The sequence below is a fragment of the Macrotis lagotis genome, chromosome 7, assembly GCF_037893015.1.
Source record: "Macrotis lagotis isolate mMagLag1 chromosome 7, bilby.v1.9.chrom.fasta, whole genome shotgun sequence".
Taxonomy (NCBI): domain Eukaryota; kingdom Metazoa; phylum Chordata; class Mammalia; order Peramelemorphia; family Peramelidae; genus Macrotis; species Macrotis lagotis.
The window spans coordinates 6,004,749-6,029,061 of record NC_133664.1 but is presented as its reverse complement, the minus strand read 5'-3'; the positions used below and the strand labels follow the sequence as shown (position 1 = coordinate 6,029,061).

The 24,313-nt window shown below is 43.5% G+C and overlaps 1 protein-coding gene across 5 annotated transcripts in view; it reads left to right on the top strand.

The window, feature by feature from the left end:
* The window catches only part of ETV1 (ETS variant transcription factor 1), a 79,724-nt gene extending 61,119 nt beyond the window's left edge, over positions 1 to 18,605 (top strand). For all 5 annotated transcript variants that reach the window (XM_074195399.1, XM_074195400.1, XM_074195402.1 and 2 more), the window contains 5 exons: positions 5,754 to 5,822; positions 6,601 to 6,669; positions 9,192 to 9,361; positions 16,643 to 16,744; positions 18,095 to 18,605. In XM_074195399.1, the coding sequence (XP_074051500.1) occupies positions 5,754 to 5,822; positions 6,601 to 6,669; positions 9,192 to 9,361; positions 16,643 to 16,744; positions 18,095 to 18,316 (632 nt within the window). In that variant the 3' untranslated portion in view covers positions 18,317 to 18,605. The remainder of the gene's footprint in view (positions 1 to 5,753; positions 5,823 to 6,600; positions 6,670 to 9,191; positions 9,362 to 16,642; positions 16,745 to 18,094) is intronic.
* The last annotated feature ends 5,708 nt before the right edge of the window (positions 18,606 to 24,313 follow it).

Here is a 24,313-nt window from a genome sequence, read left to right as displayed (position 1 = left end):
TCAGCAACACACAACTAGGAAATATGTGAGAAATATGAAGGAGATGAGTCTTCCTGACTCGAGGCCCAGCCCTCTGTCCATTGTGCCATCTAACTGCCTCCTAAAAATGCATATGTGTGTGCCCATAGACAGAGAGACACATATATACACGTCTATATATCTTAATAATTTTTAGATTTGTTGATAGTTTTGAGTATTTGAGTTATGAGACTTCCTCAGCCTGATAGCCAACATGGCTGTTGACCTTGGGGAGATGGATTGCTGTCCTGGAGCCACCAGATCTGAGATAGATGATCCTGAACTGTCATCCTGCTCCAGAACATTCTGTTCATTTGGAAAGTCAAAGCAGTGCCAGTTCTTTCTTATAAACATTTGTGCCAATCCAGGGGAGGGAGGTGGGAGAGGTCTGAAGGGATGTCCTGGTAATCCCTGTTTACTGCATTCAAGTCTCAGAACAGATCACTGAGGTGGACAAAGTGGCTGTTATTAGCCATTTTACTGATGAGATCAAGGTCTCCCATGGTATCCAGACCAACACCGGAAGCCCTGTTTCCTATGCTATCAGATGACTGGCTAAGATGGTTCTGGAAGAGGCAGGGAGACGGATGTCTTTTCACAATACTTCCCTCATTTTAATCAACATAATGTGTATGTCATGTCACTATTCATTTGATGTCATTTTCTTCTTTGATTTCTTGAGGAAACTGAGGCTCAAAGAAATTAAGTGAATAATCTTCTGTCACCCCATTAGCTGGTATCAAAAGTGGGATTTGAACCCAAGTCTTCTTAACTTGAAGTCAAGTGCTCTGTTATATATCCCCTCATTTCTAGACAGAACTGGGGTGAGCTGGGGTGAGCCCTTCAGGTACTGAAAGAGGAACAAAAAATTCTTTCAGTGCTGTGAGCTGAGTTCATTTCTTCTGATCATTTTAAAGATTGGGAAACAGAGATAGGAATCAAGATTGTAATTTTTTTAAAAAAAGATCACACATCCCAGGAAAGGATGAAGGTGATGAGGCCAGGCAACAGCTCTTGGGGAGGGGGGGGTCAGGCCTAAGAGACTAACCATTAGGCTAACCAGCTGAGTGCTCGGTATTCGAGGCTACAGTTGGGGACCATCCCTGGACTGAATCTTGGATGCCCAGACATTGAGAGCAAAGCGGCCTTTTCAGTCTGCCTCTAGCATTGACTTAGCTGGGAGGTGAGGACAGGTCAAACCAGGACTTCAAGGAGCTTTAGACCAGTGAAGTCTCTACTTTCTCCCTGTCAAGATTTTGAGAATAAATCTGATCTTCTATTAAAGACATGAACCCTAAAGAAAGATACCCGAGCCTTCATGCCACAAAATCTAGGCCAAGGAAAGAGGAGACAACGTTGTTTCCTCCTCTCTTGACTTTCCCTTGTCTCTCCACATTCATTTGTGAGGTTTTGGTAAAAAAAAAAATCTTTAGGATGGCAGGAGGAGGCTGATCTCATTGGACGTGTTTCTTCCATGGGCAGGACACTAGAAAGATGACGCCAATGGGGTTCCAAGAGCTTGCTGCTTTGAATGTCTGCATAGGTTAGAGTAGTTGAGCATTTTTGACTAACTCATCTGTGAAAAGTGATAGGAAAACCAATCCAACCTCTGAGACTAGGACTGGAAGAAGTCAGGCGTGGCTCTGTGGGCAGGACGAGTGAGAGTCATACTGGGAACCCCTCACTCATACGTTCACTTTAAAACTCCCTCCCACCCCCACTTCCCACCACAGGGTTATTGCTGTGAGACAGTGGTGTCCAAGTCAAATAAAAATGAGAATAAAGAGCCCTGTGGGCCTCATGTTGACTTAGAAAACCACATATTATCATCATCTATGTTCTATTATATTTGCACTTTTTTTATTAAATATTTTCTGATTATATTTTGTTCTGGTTCAACCATCCTTGGAAGCATTGGGGGTCTCAGGTTGCATGTCTGATACCTCTAAGGAGTCTTGGCCCAGATCTATCTTTTATGTAAATTTTTAAAATTAAAATTCAAGGCTCATGCTTTTCACATTCTGCAGGCCAGACAAGAAGGTATACATAGTTTAGGTAGATCGATGAAGTAGGGGATGGATGAAGAGACAAATAATAATGATAATGATTGCTGATATTTACATGGTATTTTAAGGGTTTGAAAAATGTTTTACATCCATTATCTAATTTGGATAGATGAATAGATCCATGGACCATGGAATGATACATGGAGAGATGGTAGCTGAAGTGAATTGGATACAGAGATGGATAGCTATCGGACATGCTCATCAGGACAAAGAATGAATGGATGAATAAATGAATGAAAGGAAAGCTTATCTTAAGTATTACCACATGTACAAATACATCAAGAGAGTACTTAGAAGCTTGCATTCTAATAACAGAGACCACACAAACTGGGGATATATCTCATTTGAGAAAAGCATCAGTAATAAAAATAAAAGAGTTAATTATGAATTTAAATAATCTAAATTTAATGTTACCTTCTCTCGTCAGTTTTTAAATGAAAACTAGTGTTCCTAAAAATTCCATTAGTTCTTGGCATATTTTGTGAGTGTGTGTGTGTGTGTGTGTGTGTGTGTGTGTGCATGAAAGAGACCAAGAGAGTAAAATTCAAAATTTGAGCCATACCTAGGGACCCTGGCTATCCCAAGCCCCCCTCTCTTGTTTTCTAAGACTTGATCCAAAGAAAATAGCCATCTTTAGCATGTCCACTAAAAGGTTTGCTTTTGAAGTAGCTGCTGAAGCAGTTAAAAGACTTAAGGAGTTCTAGCTGAACATTTAGTCCAATGTCAAACGGCCAGGCCAAATTTCATTGGCTGGATTTTTTATTCGATAAGGTAGACTTGAAAGCAGCAGGCAATTTAATTAGCCGTAATTCTTCTGGGCAAGTCATTACTTTGATGAATTTCAGAGCAATGTTTATGGCTCCTAATTAACCATGTTAGTCATTTGATTGAATAATCACTTTGGAAATGTTTCTACAATCTGATTAGAGTCTGACCCACTCTGAGAGTCATAAATTAACTGATCACACTTTAGAATAACGAGACTAGTTACTTCATGGCAGATAAACTCTTCTTCAGTCCATTTTTTCAGTCCTCTCTGCGCTGGTTCAAAGGTCCGAGTTAGGGAGAGAAACGATTGTTAGACCAGATGACAAAGCTCCATACACTGCAGGGAAGGAGGGGAGGGGGATAGGTGTTGGCCCATCAGACCTCCACCCATGGAACAGGGGCTATCCGTGGCCTCCCTTTGTGTTCCTAGCCCAACACATAGTAGGTCGACCACCATCTGGATGTGAAGGGGCTATTCTTTCCCATGAGTAATGATATATCCTTTTGGCAAGCACACTTTCCCCAGGGCTGTGTGAGCTGGTCTGGGAGAGAGAGCTCCTGAATGGAGGAGGTCCTGGACTCCTTGCAATATCCTCTTTCCTATAGAGCCGTTCATGCTACCAGGCCCTCTGGGACTCACCAGAGGAACTCCCCCAACCTTTGGGGGAATCATCAACCTTAACCCTTTAGAGACTCAAAAGGGAATCAGATCCCCTGAATTTGAGGAATACTGGGAATCAGTGACTGTGCCCAGAAGGGATGTTGTCTTCCTTGTCAGAGAGATGCAGCCACAAGGTCACCAACCCAGGCACAAGCAGAGTCTTCCAAAGTTATATTTATTTATCAGTCACCGGAAAGGAGACTGCAGGCGCCCCACTAGCTTTCCCTTGGAATGACTGAGGCTTTTTGGGGGCACTATGCTGATTTTGAGGATTTTTTTTGTTTGCTTGTTTGTTGTCTCTCTGTGGAGAATTCATGATATCACTTTGGGGAACTGAAAAGAGGAAGAGAGTCTAAGCCTTCTGTCTCTGTGGGAAAATTTAGGACCCCATTCTGAAATGAGTATAAGTTGTATTAAATAATTCACATTCTTGAAGAAAAAAGACAATATAGCGAGTGAGGCCAGAGCCAGGAAGAGAGGGGTTCAGTTCCTGCCTTCCACATTGACTTGATTTTTAAACTTGAGAAAACTACTTGCCCAACTCCCCTTTACCCAGTGAATGTTGCCCTGCATTGGTGGAGAGCCGTTATTAACTGGGAATTCCATTTTCCTATGAAATTGCAGATTCAGTCCACTTTTTTGTGTGTTTTTGTTTTTATATTATTATGAAGCAACTTCAATGGAGTGCAAATTCAGAATAGACTTCTGAACAGAAGGATTTTAAAACCAAATAAAGATATTTGGAAACCAAACAGTCAGTTAGAATTAATTCTCATAGCAAGAGTCTTATTAAGCTAATGGATGTTCAGTTCCTTTTAAAAAGTAAAAACCCTTCTCTGTTGACCTGGAGAGAAGCCATGTGGCACATTGAGAGGGGGGGCAGGGCAGCTCCTTTCAAAATGGATAAATTTTCATGTTTTAATAGCAACACTTATATTTTGCTTTGTTGACTAGTTGGAAAATTGTCAGTGAAGTAGCGGATAGAATTGTTTCGGTAGTATTTTCCTGTACATGACTGGAGAGTAAACATTTTTGCATGGACTTCTGCAATTGTTGCCTGGGGTTGGGTGGGTGGGAATGTATCTCTAAGATCATCGAATCCACACTCTTTCTGAATGATGAAGAATATGAAACTCAGAAAGGTTTAATGTCTTGTCCAGAGTTAACCAGAGGTTACCCGACAGAATTGGGACCAGACCTTCCCAATTGCCAAGCCATTGTTCTTTCCATAAACTAAGTTGAAAAGAAAGGGAATCATTTAATATGTGGTTGTAGAAATTTACTCTCTAAAAATTCTTTAAAATATAACTATATACACATACATATATATATATATATCTAATAAATGCCTCCTGAATGAATTAAAATATGGATTAATTTTACTGTGACTATGGCAGATGGCCTCCATGGTAGTGGATTTGAGGTAACTCAGTTCATGGACAAGAGAAGGGGTTTCCTTAGCCATGTGTCAAAGAGTGCAATACAGTCATTTAGAGGAAACTAATTAATCAAAGCAACTCCTACTGATTAAATTTCTTCCAAAAGTCCAACCACTGTCTTATTGCTCTGTCGTCCTTCCTACAATCTTGTTTAGGTTGGAAATTCCATGATATGGAGTCGAAGAGAGAGACTATGGCTCAAGAAGTCAGGTTTGGGGGAGCAGGGCTCTCATCTTAGCTTCACCATTTATAACCTCCACAACCTTCTTTCCTCACCAATAAAGTGAAAAACTCCCACTAGATTATGACCAAAGTCCTTTCTAGCTCTTTTTTTCCTATGGGAACTATAAATGAAGAGACTTGACTGTAATCATAAATATTTGTTAGGCATGTACTAAATCCAGGTTGGCAATGTGTTTGGGATGGGGATCTGTGCAGATGAGTGGGTATTGGTACCTTGCTTTCTTTTTGTCCAATACAGAGCCACTATTGTGCCATAAAATGATGACCTGTTCACTTCTAAGCCACCATCATGGTAGCTGGGTGGTTGGGGGAACGGACCAGCAGCCCAGTTGCTGTTTGATGAATGTTAGGCTTTCCACCTCTCTTGGAGAAGCTTGGCATCCTCCCCACTCACCTAAGGTGCCCCTCATGCCTTGTGCCTCCTCTCAGTTGATGTGTCCATGATGTTCATGATGGATGGAGAATCAGTCCTGCTGCTCCTCCATTTCCAGTTGTGGTGCTGATCTAATATCTGCTGTCCTTCCAGATGCCCCTCACTAATGTTGGGTTTCCTTTCAGAAGTGCCTAGCTGCCACTCCATTTATATGCGACAAGAAGGTTTCCTGGTGCACCCCAACAGAACAGAGGGTGAGTATGCTTATTCTCTGACACCCCTGTCCCCCAGAACATAGAACATTTCCTCCATTCTCAAGGGATAGCCCCTATATAAGAGGACCTTAACCATACCCCATTTTACAATAAAAGGAGTTCTCAACTAGAAAGTTTAATGGACATTTCCAGTTTGGACTCTGGGATTGCCGGTTGTGACACAGGACTGGGATGCGGCCACCAGCATGTTTGGCCTTTGACCCTACCAGTATTCATAATCCTTTCAAGGCATGATGAATGAGTGGTGGATATGCTATTCCCATCACAATCTATTTTTAAGGAATCTTCCCAGGCAACTCTTAGCCATTGTTTTTCCCTGGCTTTGTGTTCACTGTATGAATCACATAAGATGGTCCATTGATATGAAGAGATTTACAATCCTTAAAACCTTAGCTTGACACTTAATTGTTGTTGCTGTTATGTCCCATGATTAGAGTCTTAATAAACAGCAGGTTCTCAAGGATTGATGGAATGAGTTAATAACATCATGATGGTGGGATGGTCATTGAGTCCAGCAGGACCCCCCCACCCCACCCCAGCCTGGTTGGAGGCCTCCTTTCTGGCCCCAGTCCTGGGCCTTGGCCTCCCAGGTATGCGATACTAGAGCTATGATGGGTTTAATGCCCTTCAGTCCAGTCCTTTACCCCCTCTTTGCTGGGGAGGCACAAACAACATGGCAGGCCTTGCCTTCCAATTGAAAGTTGTCCGCAGTTCCTTCTTATCCAAGTCCTTCACCAATCTCATTTTTCTCCTTCAGGTTGCATGTTTGAAAAGGGTCCCAGGCAGTTTTACGATGACACCTGTGTGGTCCCCGAGAAATTTGATGGTACGTTTTTCACCTCATTGGCTTCCTGAGAAGGGTCATGGGGACAATAGGAATCGAGTAAATAGTCCACAGTCACTTAGTCACTTAGTCAACACCGATTAAATGTCTAGATCCTGGGATACAAAAACAAAAATAGAATAGCCCCTATGCCTGAGGGCTTCCATTCTAGTGGGGAGAAACACCATAGGCATGGAGAAGGGCAACTAGGGATGCCATTATGGACCTGTTGTCAGGAATCCCTGAGTTCAAATGTGACCTCAGATACTCAGTAGCTGTGTGACCCCGAGGAAGTCACTTTACCCTGTTGGCCTCAGTTTCCTCATCTATAGAATGAAGATAATCAGTGCTTACTTGAGAGGATGGTGAAGCACTTGGCACATATGAATGCCAGTTATAATTATATCTAAATGTTTACAAAAGATACACCAAAGAAAGGCTAAGTCACTTGAGAAGGTAAGTACAGCAGCTCGTGAGATCACAGTCCCATTTGAAATAGGACCTTGGATCTGGCCCAACCTCACCCACCTCCAAGTTTCCAATAGAATCCTCTTCCTCACCCCCCAGGGGAAGTTCTGATGCCTCAAGCCAGGGGCCCCATCCATGCCTGGATCTAGATAGGCCTGGAGGACAGGAGGGTTTCTGTGGACCTTACACTTGTATCCAGCTTGTTATTGGAGATTTATTGGAAGCTGATCCCCTAATTAACAAGACCAGACTGAAAGCATGTTCCTCTGGTGTTCATGGTGACTGAGGAATCTTCCCATGTTCTTTCTAGACCCTGAAAAGCTGAGTTAATAGAGCACAGAACAACAAGGAGATTCATTTTCTGGGATTTGGGGGGGAACAGAGGACCTGTGATCTCTTAAGTGTGTCTCTGAGGGGTGATGGGCAAGCATTCTCTCCCAAGGAGCCCTGGCTAGCTGGCAGATGAGCACCCAGGCCCATCCTGGCAGTGCCACAGAGGCCCCCCTTTCGTTGGCATCTCTGAGGGAGCTGGGACGTGGGAGGACCAACCAGGGGACAGCACATTTCTCAGGAGCGGCCTCTGTGTTTTCTCTTGATTGGCAAACAACAGGAGGCAAGCAGGGGCCCTCTGATTAGCTGATTGCAGCGGCTTCATGAGGCAGGGCTGTGATGAGTTGGGGGCAGCAAGTACCTTTTATTACTATTAATTTGTTTTTATAAATAGCCGGTGTCTGTCCCTGGAGCTTGATGCTGGCTCTGTCCTTCCTCCCCAGATCAGACCTTGATCCACCCACACCTTCTCAACCTGCCATTCTTAGCCCCCTCTTCCAATAATTTTTTCGGGGGAGAATCACGTAAACACAATTGAACACAAATTGGGAATAGCATGAATATTTGGGGATTGTAGACTTTGCAAAAGAATCATAACAGATTTGATGATGAAAATATAGCATAACATTTAAAAAATGAGAAATGTCATTTGCCACCTTTGAGAAAATGACCCTTGAAACAGAAGGGTAGAAATAGAAAATAATCTCCTGTGTTTGGGAGATCATTATGTCCTTGAGGGACTTTCAGGTCCATAGGATTTGGGTCCTGTGTATTAACCCAGGTGACCTGATGCAAGGTAGAGCTCCCAGGCAAATGTGCCTTCTGAGCATCTGCATAGAAAAAGACCCTGAGTGTTATTTTGTTGTGTTGTGTTGTGTTGTGTTGGGCTGTGAAGAACCCCCATGTGGCATCCTGGTTGGCACTTGGGGATAAATACTATCACCAAGCTTTTAGTCTCTCTCTCTCTCTCTCTCTCTCTCTCTCTCTCTCTCTCTCTCTCTCTCTCTCTCTCTCATTTTCTTTCTGTCCCAGTTATTGTCTCTGTCTCTGAATCTCTATCTGTTGTCTTTCTTTCTCTGTCTCAGTGTCTATTTCTATCTCTGTCTGTCTGTCTGTCTGTCTGTCTGTGTCTCTCTCTCATCCACCCCCCCACTGTCCCTCTGAATCTCTGTCTCTCAGTCTGTCTCTGTTGTCTTTCTGTCTTTCTGTCTGTCTGTCTCTCATTTTTTATCTGCCCCTGTTGCTGTCTCTGTCTCTGTCTGTGTCTCTCTTACAACTCCCCCATCCTCTCTTTCCCTTGTGCCCCACCCTTGCAGTGAGGCTGTCAGACAGGTGTGGGTTGGGGGACAGCACTTGGCAGGGTGTCAACAGATATGCCAGCATTAGTCACAGAGGGATCTAGGAGGTGACATGGGTATGTCCACACACACAACACGCACACAGAGACAGACATCACCCCCACACACGATTTAGAACCCGATTCATCCATTTGTCCAGTCCACCAATAATGTTCAACAAGGTCAGGTGAAAACAGTAAGCATCTCTTGAATGGGGAGGCCCGCTGTACTGATGCCTGGGTGATGGGCTTCTCCCATCCTTCAGAACCCCCACTCAGCGCTGCCGACCAATCCTGTGCTATTTAGATGCCCGCAGGTAATGGTGGAGCCATTTTCCCACTATACAATTCTTGCTTAGTGAGGTTTGCTTTTGTTTTCGTTCAATATCAGGAGATATCAAGCAAGAGCCGGGGATGTACCGTGAGGGTCCCACCTACCAGCGCCGGGGGTCCTTGCAGCTGTGGCAGTTCTTGGTGGCCCTTCTTGATGACCCGTCCAATTCCCATTTCATTGCTTGGACTGGCCGTGGCATGGAGTTTAAACTGATTGAACCTGAAGAGGTAAGGTTTGGAAACTTCTAATGAATAAAGTGAGGAGGGAGTCAGTGGATTTTATTGAAGGTGGCTAGTAATGCTCTTTGTTGTTGTCGCTATTTTCCAGTGGGGAAATTGTGTGTCCTAAAGTTGAGACACAAACGAACGGAATGAGTTTAACAAGCATGGCTGACAGACCAGTCATTGTGCTAGGCCTGGGTTACGGTACAAGAGCATCACAAGAGTAAGCCAACCCTTGTCCTCAAGGGGTTTACATACCAGGGCAGAGTGTTGTCAGGGAGGATGCACTGTCCTAGGAGCCCCACAGATGCCGAGTTGGTCCCTAAAGTAGTCAGTCGACCTTTTCTTTCTAGTCACGATGGATCTGGTTCCTTGTGCCCGGAGGAAGAGGCTAAAAGGTGGGGAGGGAGGGTATGGGAAGACCAGCACAAAGTAGAAGGTCCATCTTCTTGCCCCACCGCCTACAACCTGAGAGACAGATTTTATGACTCCAGGCTAGGTGACAGCTGACCCCAGATCTGCAAGATTGGGCTTCTCAGTTCATTGTTGATGAGTGGCCCCCAAGGGCTTGCAGCATGCCTGGCTGGGCCCTGGTGTGCCTTAGCATGTTGTCCTAGTGACCGGAGGAAGCATTCAAATCACACGAGGCAGAGAGTGGGATGCTCTCCTCACTCACCATCACGGAGCCGCCCATTTTCAGCTAAAGCTTTTTGTTTAACAAATCACGTAGAAACCAAATCACACAAATCGTTTCTAAGTCTGTGTGGCTAGGCTAGAAATAAACCTTTCCATCTGAAGGACCAGATAGCAGCAGACTTCTCAAAGTGGCCTTGCTGTAGGGAGCTTTCCATTGTTGCTCTCTTTGTTAAAAGGGACCCAGCTGAGATTGGCCACAAGCCTCAGTGGTTGGAAAAGGTTAAAGCTAAAGCTTTGGGTGAAGGAAAAGACAAATCTCTGAATTTCTTTAGCCATCAAGCTTAGATTTGCTTTTTGCCGGTAGCCAGGATCAAGTTCAGTCCTCCTTCATGAAACAGCCCTTCTGGACACTGTCATAACCCTCAAGTCCTTTCTTATCCAACACGCCCAGGTCCTTCAGCCATTGCTCCTGGGCCCTCTGGGTGCCCAGCAGTTCATCTATGTCCTTCTAAAAACAAGGTGTCCAGACCTGAGGACAAGACTCCAGCTGTGACCCATCAGGGTCTGGAAGCCATATGGGCTCCATTTAATGTAGCCCCAGACCCGGTCACTATTTGGGCATCCATGGCAACATTCTGTCTCCTAGTAAGCTTGCAGGCCCTAAGTAAGCATTTATAAATCACCCACTGTGTACCAAATACTGTTTTGAGCAGATGGCCCAAGGCTGTGGGGAGGAGCAGAGGTAGCCAAAGGCAGGTATGTCAGAGAGAGCAGGAAATGGAACTTGGCATGACTGTGAGAGAGAATTCAGGAAAAAACCCAACAGCAACAAGGTAGAGAGAACTGTCTCCTGAGTTACTAAAGCTCTGGGGAAGGAGTGTGAGACGTGAAGTAGATGTGGATGGGTATGTAAGCATATACATGGATATGTTATAAACTCATGATATTGTGTAATGTTGGGCCATAGGAGTTATATTGTAGCTTTATGATATTGAGCCCACATTATTTGAAAAAATGGCCCAGGATTTTCACTCTTCCTTTTTTTAAAGAAAGTCATAATTTGTCTTAGAAAAAAATTCATCATAGTACAAATAAAAAAAATATATATATATATAGTTGTATATTCAAAGTTACTAATACACAGTTATAGTTATAAATATGTGTGTTGCTATTATTCAGTCATTTCCGTCATATTCAGATCTTCATGACCCTGTTGAGAGTTTTCTTGGCAAAGATACTGAAGTGGTCTGCCACTTCCTTCTCCAAGTCATATTACAGATGAGGAAGCTGAGGCAAAGCATTAGATGACTTGCCCAGGATCACATAGCAAGAAGCATCTGTGGTCATATATGCACTCATCTCTGATTCCTGGCCTGGTGATCTAGCTATTGTTTCCCCAGCTGCCCATTATATATGTATTGATACATACACACACATGCACACACATGCACACAGGCACATACATATGTGTGTATAGAAAGAGGCATGTCTCTACTTGCTAAATATAACAGAAAAACAAATGCTAATAGCCTTTTCATGTTCTCTCTCTTGGAACACAGATTATTAGGATACATATTTTTCTGTCCAGTTATCTAGAAAAATCACATCTATAGAATACCCGTGTCCCTATTAATGTTTGGTCTCATACCATATTTTGCAAGTGGTGACACGGCCCAAATCTCTTGATGAAGCAGTTTATGGAGATAAACTATATCCTTGTGGTTATTGGGGGGGCGTGATTCCGTGTTCCTTGAGAAGTGAAGGTGATGGGTAGTAGAGAGCAGACAGGGACCAGTGTGATTTTGGAGAACTCTTGGAGATGGAACATGGAGTCCCATTTTGTCTCAAGGTTTGCAGCTCCCATCCGGAAAGAATAATTTCAGGTTGGAGTCTTGCCAGAAGAGACTGTTGGCTTTTCAGGATCCTTGGTTTCTAGGGGCAACCCAGCCTGGCCCTGATGAATCAACCAGATGTCATGTGAACTTTGTACAGTCTTAGCAGAGTTGACACTTTCTTCAGACTGATTAAAAAGACTTCTGTTTAGATTACCCGGGGATGCAGAGGGAGATCCTCAAGTTGCCTCCCAGTCATGTGATGGAAAATGATCACTTCCCAGCAGTGTCCAAGCGTCAGACCTTCCTTGATCGAGCGGTTTGCCCACAGGCCACTCTTTGTCATGTGGGGTGCTAGGACCAGAGGGCTTTGACCGGAAGGGAGCCCTACCCCTTCATGGGCCATAAAAGACTACAAAGGGACCCAGAGGCTTTCCAAGGAGCAGTAGAGATGGTATTCAAAGTTCTGTGAATGTTCAGGCCCCTCTTCATTGTTCCACAGAGAGAACCTCAATATCAGCCTCGCAGGCATAGCCTTGAATGCTGTATTGATCAGTGATCCCTGAGAGGTCATCTCAGGTCTTCATAGGGCAAAGTTTCTCCCTTCACAGAAGATGCTGCTTGAGCCCTCAAATCTCTCAAATAAGGGAGAAAGGAAAGGGAAAGAAATTTCCTGATGTTTGCTGCCCAAATGATATTGGGCAAGCAAGTTCCTCTCCCTAGACTCTGTGACTTTAATTGCAAAATGAATAGTTTCTTCCAGCTCCAAGTAAAGACTTCTGTCACTTTTCTGAACCTCAGTTTCCTTCTTTGTAAATTGAAGCATTTGGATAGTCCCTGACATTCTTTCCAGATCCAGACCATGCCTTCATCTTACATGTGAGAATACTCATAAAGTTTGGGTCTTGTTAACGCTACATGGCTAGTGAGCGGCAGAGCAGGCTCAAATTCAGATCTTTTTGCTAGACCTTTCCTACATCTGCTCCTCTTTGGTATCCTTTGATAGGGAACATTATTGTCATCATTGGAATAATTTAGAGCAACCCCAAACCCTCATTTTACAAGTGAGGAAGCCATAGCTTAGAGCTGAAATGACTCCCATGATGGGAGCAAATGCTTATTAAGGACTTACTATGTGGGGGCAGTTAGGTGGCATGGTGAATAGAGCACCGGCCCTGGAGTCAGGAGGACCTGAGTTCAAATCCAGCCTCAGACACTTAATAATTATTCTAGCTATGTGACCTGGGGCAAGCCACTTAACCCCATTGTCTTGCAAAAAAAAAACCCTCCTAAAATAAACAAACAAAAAACCCTACTATGTGACCACAGCTGTAACATTTCACTGTTACTAACAGCTTCTTCTGATGGCTTAGGGTCCAAGCCTCCAAGCAGAGGCTGTGTTGTAAAGCAGATTGTTCTATGGGTATGGTTTAGTCAAAATGGTCCTGACCTCCAACTCTGAGATTCTGCTGCCCCATTATATCAGAGATTGGCCTAGGCTTTTTGGGTTTATTTTGGTGGCATAGGATACAATGCTGTGCCCATCAGTTCTATCCAGTTAACAAGGCAAGCCAGGTCCTAATGGGTGTCAGTAATGGACTACTTTTTTTATGGAACACAAACCACATACTATGTGAACTCAGAGCCTCCATTTGCATTGTAGCCCTGCCATTACTGGCCCTGTGATGTTGGACAAGCTATTTGGTCTCTCTGCTGTGAAATAGGAGTAATAATGCTTGTCCTGCCCACCCTAAAGGGGTGTTGTAAAGATAAAATGGGTTTATGAAAAGAGTGTTATCCATGAACCATTTGCCCCCAAAAGGAAGGATGGACATTTCACAGATACATGATCACGCTTCATGTATGGAAAATTTAAAAACAAAAACAAAAACTTCCCACTATTGAGAGTTAACCCAGAGTATAGTAGACTGTTCCAGAGCTAGTGGCTCCCCTTCTTCAGAGGGTCGCTCTAAGGAGAGGCTGAATGGCTATTTATTAGGGGATTCTCATTCAGCTAAGTATTGGCCAAGATATCTCTGAGGTCCCTTCACCTCAGAAGTTCTCTCTCAACTTATATCGCTTTTTGAACCCCCACCCCTACCCCATTATGGATTCTCTGTCTTGGCTATCTACCTCTTCCCAGCCGAATGCAGACTCCTTGAGGTCAAAGTGGCCTTTTGAGCTTATATCCCCAACTTTAAATCCGGAACTTTATCTGTAACAGTTACCCTAATATATGATTGTTGTTGAAATGAATATTTTATTTGTATAATGCAGGTTAAAAAGCACATATGCTTGTCCCCCCCCCCCCATTTTCCTTACTGCCTGATCTGTGTAGCCGTGGTGACTGCTGTAGCTGCATGATCTCAGGGCAGTTACATCTCTGTAGGACCTCAAATGGTTGGGCCTACAGGGCTCTATATTGCCTGCCATCATAGGTCACCTATTTTTGTCCTCTGCTCTTTGATAACAGACTCTCCTCTCCCTCAGAGTTTTCCTTAAAACATTTCCTATTCCAGAAGCTTCCCACTGAGCAGCTTTGAAAAGATTGTTATTCCAATTGTGATTTTATTTAAAGAATTATTAATACTTCATTTTTTTCCTTCCATTCCTAACTTGCCCTGTGTTAGCTTCTGACAACAGGGACCTTACACCAGGGGCCCATGATTGGGGATGGTTGAATAATATTTTATGTAGGGGGAAAATCGTTGTCCTGATTGTGTTGTCTCTATTCCTCTATTGCTGAGAAAGTCGGCATGAAATAGGGTTCTTTTTCTCCCTCCCGTGAGATTATGGTGGGCCTCCCACTTGGACCCGCCTGGAAACATAATCTTCTCTTTGCCACATCCTAACACTCGGCTCTGTCGAGGAAACACACTTCCTTGTAGATCTCAAGGCCCCACTGTTTCTCTAGTGGTGGGGGTGAAGTTTCCAAAGACAGAAGGTATCTGAGCAAGTAATAAAGGATTTGAAGGGAATGAGTGAGCGAGACCCGAAGAAGCAGACCATTTTCTCTGATCTGAAAAACAAGCAAATATTGTTTGCAGCCATGGAGCAGCAGCTTATTGTTGATGGGAGAAACGGAAGAATGTGGGTGCCGCCTTCACAGGGAACCCTCCATCCAGGAATCCCAAAGCTGGAGCCCTTGAGCGCTTTGCAAATCTGAGTTTGATAGTCATGTGCCAGTAAGCTTGGTTTCCTGTCATCCAGTACAGTGTATTTTATGTATTGAAAAAACATCCTTCGGCAGAGGGGTTTGCAGGCTTGACAAGGCTTCTAAAGGGACCCAGGAAACACAAAACGATTTCACAATCCCTGACATAGCTCTCACTATGTATTTATATCATAATGCTCATAATAATAGTAACAGTAATTGTATTTATATCATAATGCTAATAATAGCAATAATTTACATGATGATTGATAGATCTCATTTTGCCCTCACAGTAATCCTGGGAGGTAGATGCTGTTATTAACCCCATTTAATAGGCGAGAAAACTGAGACAAAGAAGTAAAATAATATGATCAGGGTTAAAGAGTTAGTCAGTGTTTGAGGTAGAATTTAAACTCAGATTTCCCTGGCTCCAGGGCCAGTGTTCTGAGGTCCTTTGTATAGGCCAAAGAGTGAATCAATTTGTCTGAATTAGGACTTTGCAAGTTAGGGCACCTCTGCCCCTGGGGTCTTCCCCTCTCTGATGTCCCCTCCCTCTTTACCGCCAGGTTCCTTAGGAGCCCCACTCAGGGACTACTTTCTGCCTAATCTCGTCATTAAGCAGCATATGCTCTTTCTTTGCAACTCTTTGGGGTATATTTCATCTTTAATTATGAACATGTTGTGTGCCCCCTCCCCCCCTGCAAAACAGAAGCTTCTAGAGGGCAGGCCTTGTTCCCTGATTATCTTGCCACCTTGGGAGCCAGCCCAGGCCTTCCTAAATGCTTTTGGTAATTGAATTGGAGGGAAGGCCAACATCTCCCCAAGGAGCAGTGGAAAGCATGCGTACTTCTCCTGAATCACAGCCTGTTTGTTCCTTTTGGAAAAGCCTTCTCTTCTTTCCATTAAATTTTGTACCCAAAACATCATGACAAAGGGCCCTATTGAAAAGGCCCAGAGAGGTGGCTGCACGCCTGGTTTCAAAAACACACCAAACCACAGGAAATCCAGGTCACCCAGCCCTTTGTTTGGGAACCTCTTTCCTCCTGGCAAAGTGGGGTGGGGGCTGCTCAGGAGGGGGCCACTGGGGGGGGCAGTGAGGGTTTCAAAAGCCAGGCACTAAGTGAAGGGGTGAGCCCTCGGGGCCCTGGGAGTCTGATTAGTGGGGCTCCTCAGGGGGTTTCTAACTTTCTGGTTGTGTGACCTTGGACAAGTTGACAAGTCTCTGAGAAGAACTTCCTCTTCATCCAGAGGAGCACAATAACATTTACTCAACAATCTGGTTATAAAGATCAACTGAGACCTCAAAGGCAAGAGGACAGAGGTTCACATGCTGTCCCTTGACGTGTCACTTAACCCCTCCACTGCCATTTCTTCTTCCATCAAATGGAGCCTCAGACCTCGGCCTCAGGGGACTTTTCTAAGGCTCTGCTGTGACCTGCTAGTGTGGAATTATTTTTCTCTAGAAGCCTTGCAAACCACAAAATCCATCACATCATAAAGTAACAATGGTGGTAAAGCCAACTAATGATAGAAAATAAATACATCCTTATCAGTTTTTATTGTTCTCTAAAGTCACCTACAAAGCCACCTCTGAGCATGAGCAAAGCTCTATGGAGGCAGCTTGTCAGATCCACATTTATTAGGGGTCTTCTCTTTCCTCGGCAGGTGGCCCGGCGCTGGGGTATTCAAAAGAACAGACCGGCGATGAACTATGACAAGCTCAGCCGCTCTCTCCGCTATTACTATGAAAAAGGCATCATGCAGAAGGTGAGTGGCACCTCCAGAAGAGCCTCTAAAAGTTGACTCTTTAATATGCGAGTCAAGCCAGTAACACCACAAGCTACACCGTGGCTGAGGCAAGGTTTTACAAATTTTAGCAAATGCTTAGCTCAGATTTAAAAACGACACCTGTGTATCTGTCATGGGAGGGCTGCTGCAGGACAGTGTGCATTCACAGCCAATGCATGGCCACCTCTGCCATCCAAAGCATGGGTGGCTTTGATTATTCAGTGAGATCTCACGGGCCTGACCCCTTCACTGGGTGACTCTAGGGAGCAACTTGGGAAGAGAAGGGGGAGTCCAGGCTGCTGGACCATCAATTCTTTGAAAAGTCTTGCCTCTTGTTTTGATGAACTTGGGGCTCACATCTTGCACTGGAGGGGCCTGTGGCAGTGGCCAATTTCAGGAAGTTTTTCATGTGGTGAAAATACTAATGAAGGTGTCTGATTGCTATTAAAAAATAATTTTGAACATTCTTTTTTAAAGTGGGTCATGGTAGACTTAGGGGCATCTTGGCTTTGTGGCTTGGGGCCCAGGCCTGCTGTCAAAAAGACCTTCCGCTAACCTAGGCCAGCTAGATTGGCCTGAGTAAGTCCTTGTCAGCCAGTAAGCTCTTAGTACCCTCTGCTAGTCTGCCAGGAGAGCAAAAGCCAAAAGCAACCATGGCTGGAGAAGACTGATTGGGGGGGCTTGAGTTTTGGCAGAACCAGGGGGAAGGGCCCACACAAGACATTTGGTAAAGGCCTAAAGGCCTGCTCCATGAGGCATCCTGCTAAGCCCTGCCTACACAGACACAGACACACACACAAACACACACAGACACACACACTCCCAAAGACATGGTTTCTGCACAAAGCTCATAACTCTCAGGATGTTTGTCTATTATTTAGATTTTTAGACCTTTATTTTTTTAAAATATCTTTGCTCTCACCAAAAGGAAAAAGATACTGTTTTCTCATGGAAAATTCTTTGGTGCTCATGTCCACATGGCTAGCATGGTATTCTCCATGGCATTTCATTTCACCAAGATCTTAGATTCGCCCTCTAGTCGTATGGCAACCTAACCATGGGAAATGACTTAGCTACTCATTCTCTTGTCTAGGATTTTCTTTTTCCCTGGTGCAATCATGCAAGGCAGCGTGGTATAGAAGCTAGAACCTTGAAATCTGTGTTCAAATGCCATCTCTGGCATTTTGGACTGTTGGAACCAGGGCGGACATGGGGAACCTGACTCAGACAGACTGATCTGCTAAATCCGAGGAGGGCTGAGCTCTCCATTCTGGTAAACTAACTTCTCTGGGTCGTTGGGTGGGCATTTATCTCTTCTGTTGTCTTCAGGTGGCTGGAGAGAGATATGTCTACAAGTTTGTCTGTGATCCCGAGGCGCTTTTCTCCATGGCCTTCCCAGATAATCAGCGCCCATTGCTGAAGACAGACATGGAGCGTCACATCAATGAGGAGGACACCGTGCCTCTGTCCCACTTTGATGAAAGCATGGCCTACATGCAAGAAGGCGGCTGCTGTGACCCCCACCCCTACAATGAAGGCTACGTGTACTAGCTCCCAGGACAGTGTGGCTGGGAGATGGGCCCCTCCCAGGCCTGTTCCTCTTTCGCCAAACACGGAGAAGAAAAGAGGAAAATTACTTCATTTTGTTTTTTTAAAAGAATAGTCTCTCACACACACACACACACAAACACACACACACACACACACACACACACACACACACAGACACACACAGGGGTTTTTCCTGTTGCATCATCCTATGGTCTGCCATGGACAGAGCACTTTACTAGAGGGGGGAGGGGAGGAATCTAAACATTGATTCGGTGTAACAGGAAGAAGGTGGGGGTGGGAGGGTGGGGATTACTTTTTATGTAGGCTTGGGAAGGGGTCATACAGGTTTGAAGTACAATGAAGCTATATCATGTCTGTTTTGTTTCATATCAACATAAGATAATGTACATTTTCTCTGGGTATCCACAGTACAGTTAATTCTTGTTGTCTAAATAACCACTTGGAGAATTTTGGCAGAAGAACGAAGATGTCTCCAGCATTTGTCTTGTCATGTCTAAGAATCTGCAGGTGTTGGGGGAAAGCTCCTTGGGTAGTGTACAGGACTGGGTTTGGTTATTGGGCGTGGCTGGTTTTGCTTTTTCAAGATGTATTTAAATAATTCCATGAGGAATCTCTCTCTCTCCCTCCCTCCCTGCCTTCCTCCCTCTCTCTCTCTCTCACCCTCTCTCTTTCTCTCCTTCTCTCTCTTTGTCTCTGTCTCTGTCTGCCCCTCTCTCTGTCTCTCTTTGTTTTTGCACCTGGCTCCCCCAGAATCCATAAAGTGGGAAATTTTCTCTGAAGCTGATTGTGTCCACCACAGACCATTCCCGACTCTGGCTCCCCAAAGGAGCTACAGATTGCTTAATAAGAAAAATGTGTGAGTGGACACAGTCCTTTGGATTGAGTCAGTGTGGGGAGGTCCACCACAACAAGGAAAAGCCGTGGGACTACTTGATGTTGGCGGCACCATCAAGTCTGGGATGTTGGCAGGGTTGGAGGAGAGAGAGTCTGCTTTTGTCTTTTCCCTCCAGTATAGAAAAAAGTTACTTAGCCAATAGGAATTAACTGTACTCAGTCACATATCTCCTCCCGCGGTTATAGATGCGGTGTGCACTCCTTGAGAAAGACTATCCAATACACTAACTAGGTCCTTTAGTAATTTTTAGACACGGTACCCATGAATATGCATTTAAGCCTTTTTCTGCTGTGTTACGTTGATGACATATATAAACACTAGATAATGCTAAGCTTCTGCTGCTGCCTTTTCTGTCCTGTTCTTGAGGCTGAATTGACACAATGACCATTGATAAGCAATGCTGTTCACTACAGGTAGCATTTCAGGACAAAATAGATGACTTGAACCATTTATTGCTTAGAACATAGCTTACGCCATAGCTGGACTCTCAGCAGCTTTCTACGCATCAACAAATGAATCGTCAGCTTCAGCTTGCTGAGGGACGCTCTGTGGGGACTTTTGTAACTTTCGCTGGAATGGGGACTCATTGACAGACTGTCCAAGAATACGATGAAGTCGCTGTATGATGTGATGCGGGCACTGATGTTATCCATCAACTGTCTTGGATGCTCAATGGAAATGGCTTTGGAAGAAGATTTATTCTTTTTCTTTTTCCTTTTCTATTTTTTTCTTTTTCTTTTTTTTCCTTTTGGGAGAATCATGAAGCCGGATATTTTATTCCACTTGGGTTGGGAAAAAAAGAGAGCTCTCAGAAATGTTGCATTTTACTCTTTAGGATTTCTTTCTCCAAAATCCCTTTCTCCATATAAGGAAAGAACAGGAGATTTGGGGATTAGGGCAGATTGGAAAGCAGGGTTCTGCTGAGGAAACTAATTGGTACTTGGTAACCAACTCTTAGAAGAATGTTCCTGATTGCAGCAGCAGAGTGACATTCAAGGAGTGTCCCTGAAGAGCAGAGGGACACGCATTCTCTCCCACACATCTCCACTCTGGGTCACCATTTAACTCTCCAGTCAGAGCAGTGATGGGAGGGCCCCAGATACACTAAATGGGACCCATACTCTGTACAATGGACTTCAATCCTATAAGCAACATATTATAGGCATGTGTTCTTATGTGCACGGGAATTGGAATAATGGGTTAATGGGGCTATCTTGAAACTTAGTTCTATATGTGTATATTTTTTGTCCCTCCTACCCTGAGCTCTTGTGGCTATTAACTTCACTTAAAATAAAATAAAGAAAGAAGACTCAGCATACATTTTGTTGGAATGGAAATTGGGTCCACAAAGGAAATGCACTTGGAAGGGCTTCACTGCAAAGTCCATCCAAGGAAGTCAATGTAGAGAGAGCATCTCTAATCTGGAGCATAAGGGGATCAAACGAAGTATCTGCATCCATTATGTAATTAATATTTAAGGATAAAATATATGTTATGCTGTATAAGGTAGTGACTCACTGAATGAAACAAGAAACCAGTCCAATGTTAAGTCATTTCCCAGCAAAAGAAGGAAAAATATATAGAGATATATATATTTCATTGAATTTTCAACTCTTTTAAAAATGTACCTAAAGATTTATTTAAAGTTTTGTTTTTATTCCACTTTGGTTTTGTTTTGTTTTCGGGTAGATTAATAAACCTGGCAGCTGATTTCTGCAAGGTTGTGGTGTTTTGAATTTCTTACTGACTTGGGTCCCAGTACATGGAAACTGATGATAGGTAGTAGTGTCATACCATCCTGGAAAAACAAAGCCTCAGTGTGTCTTCAGTGGGTGGTTGTTGCCAGGTGGGGAGGCACAAAGCAAGGTTGACACTCAAAGTGATTATGAAAAATTGTACCATTCCATGAAAAGGCCCATTCTTCCTTAAAGAAATACAAACTTCCCTGCAAAAAAAAGAACCCTAGAATTGATGTGTGGAAAATATTCTATTCTTATACACAAGAAGACCCACAGCCAGGCAGTTTAGTGATATGTGTGACATCAGTAATCAATGAGTGGAGAAACCTATGCTGAATCCTACCCCACAGCTTCCAGTGCAGGGTTTCTTCCTCCTGGAGACCCCAGGACTGTAAGTGAAGTTTGCACTGCTCATCTGATTTTGCATTTTGCTTCTTCCTTCCATACATTGCCTCTCACAGTGTCACTTGCTACTTTCCTTGTGTCGCTACTCTCCCTACAAAGGTTCGGAGCAGCATTTCCTTCCCCCCTCCCCCTTGCAGTGCCTGCACTTTATGGAACCATTTGGTTTCCTCATCAATTGGTGATTTTTTTCAATATCTCTTCCCTTATTAGGTACTAGGTAGCAACAGGGGAATTATCCTGGCTCTTCCCAATCAGCCAAGGCCCTTTGTTCTAAGACCACAATGGTTGGTTGCTTCTCTTTTTTTTAGTGTAAATGGCTGTTAGACTGGATTGGAATATTGAATGAAATGGGGGAATTCTACAGTGAGTTATTGACTAAGATTTGTCTAGATAAAATAACAAAAGGCAATTCAAAAACTTAAAGCCCTTCATCTTCTGTTTTCTCCAATAAGAAAGGATAGTTTTTTTCCGGGTATATTTCTTCTAAGATAATGTACTTTGTCCAGCCCGTAGTTCAAGAAATCTTGAAATGAACCATTGGAGTCCAATGCTTTGCTGAAGCAGAATTTGCTAAGTGGCTGTTGAATTGATCCATGCTGGGGCGTTTCCCCAAGCTTTTTAGCAGGGAAATGCTAAGAAAAAAAATAGGTATTTGAAGAACTCCTCCCTGGAAGCCTTAATCCATAAAAAACAATCCATCTGGAATAATATATATATTTAAAATATTTCCAGATACAGTTTGGAATGAAAATACATGGTATTAAAGTTGGTATTATAAGAAGAATGCATGAGGCTAATATAAAGCTATGATGATAGAAATTATAATAAGATATTTTATTTTGAATATATATGTATGTATCTATTATATATTGAATTGAGCACTGGATGGAAATGGTTGGTTGATCCTCTTGAAGTAGTGACTTGCTTAGAAAAATATTTCTGGGTAGAATATATTTGATAGGAAACAAGATTGGGGTCACTTCCTGTGGATGATTATGATGTGAAATTTACACATTAGTTTGGACTAGATTGAATAAATACATCTATGAACAAAGAAAATGATCTTTTAAAGAATCCATGGAACCCAATTCCCAAATTATATCCATTGAAGCATTACGTTTATGAGTTCTTTTGAGGAAAAACGTCACCGCAAGTTGTAATGAAATTATGCTTCAGATTTTATTTAACAAACTAGCATAATACTCAAAATGGGAAAAAAGTAAGTAACTAATAAGGGCAGAAAGTGTGGCTGTGAGGAACACATGAGATAATATGTGGAACACTGCAAATCTTAAAATGCTATATTACTAATGATGATCATTATAATCATTATTGGTGCTTAGATCCAAGCCAAATTGGAGCGACAGTGAAGGTTTCTTTCCTCAGTAAGTTTGTGCTGTGTTAACTAACTGCTTCCTTAAGCCTCCTTATTTAACAGAGTAAATAAGTGACGGCCTCTCCTCATATTCCAGCTTCTACTCAAATGAACTACTTTGTGAGTGTCTCTGGTCCTGGGAGACTTGCTAGCTCCTAGTCAACAATAATCCAGTGGATCTTTGATTTGTAAGGAAGGGGGATGAGAACAGGCAGCTCTTTCACCCTGATCTCAGAGAAGACTGACTGGGAGGCTGATCAGGAATCAAGGCAAAAGGGAGCAGAAGCTCACCACCTCACAGTCCTTTTTTCTCAGGCATCAGGTCTAGTTGATTCCACATTGACTTCCTGGGCCAATCTGCCCTTTCTTTACTTGCACTCTAAGGATCTTAATTCAGTCCCTCAACAACTCCTGCCTGGGCTATTGAAAAGCTTTGAAAATCGGAGAGAGCAGTTTGTTTTAGAGGCAAGCCTTCAAAAACAAATGTTGGACTTAATCATTGCAATGTATGAGTATAAACTTAGAACAAGGAGAATTTGGCCCGTTTGATAGTGATCTTCGCACAAGCAGCATTTCTCCTTTCCAATCCCTTCCTTGCATAGCTGGTAAATTCATATTGTCCTAGTCCAGGCATGATCACCTCCCTCCCCTGTGCAAGAAGCAACTCACTGTCTCAAAGGCAAGACAAAGCTCTCCGGTTGGCATCTCAAGCCCTGTATCTTCAACTTCCAGGTAGCTTATAGACAATGCCTCCTTCTAGTCTCTGCATTGACAGTTAGGTGGTCCGATAGCAACTGGACACTTTGTGGGAACTGAAGTAGGGAGCACTAGAATTCAGATCCCGCCTCAGACGGCTTCTTGCTTTTCGACCGTTGGCAAGGAAGCCTTAGTCTCAGTGTCCTCATCTGTAAAATGAACCTACTACATTTGATAGTTGTGAGGAACAGATGAGATCATATGTAAAACACTTGGCTCACCTTTAACTGCTGTGTAAATGCTAATTATTAATCATTGCTATTACTACATTCCAACTTGATACTCATTTTTTTCTTTAAGTCCTAGTAGGAGGTGTCCCAGATGCCTTTCCTGATTCTCCCAGTTGTTGGTCTTTCCCTCCCTTGATTTATTGATTTTCTTCATTTGCTTTTACCTAGTGCTGTCCCCTAGGAGAAGGTAAGCTTCTGGAGGGACCACCACTTTTAGTTTTTGCTTCACTTGCTGTGAAGCATTTCCTTCAGAATTGGATGGAAGCTCTCTTTCCATCCTTCCAATGAGTTCCGCTTACTTACTGGGGCTGTTCCTTTTTTTCCCAGAACTTCTAAGCCAAATGTATACTATTCCACCCCCATAAACTCTAGTGTCTACTCTCAAAGGACTTCCATTTCATCAGAAAAAGGATTGTATTTCCTTTAGAAAGGCTCTGGTTCCTATCTGATGCTAGTAGTAGAATGAATAGGTGACCATATTTTCTGCCTGAGGGACCCTAGACTCTTCCCTGAGATTCTGTATACTTGTCTGTCAGATGAGGAAACCAAATCTTTTCCAGGGTTACAAGACGACTC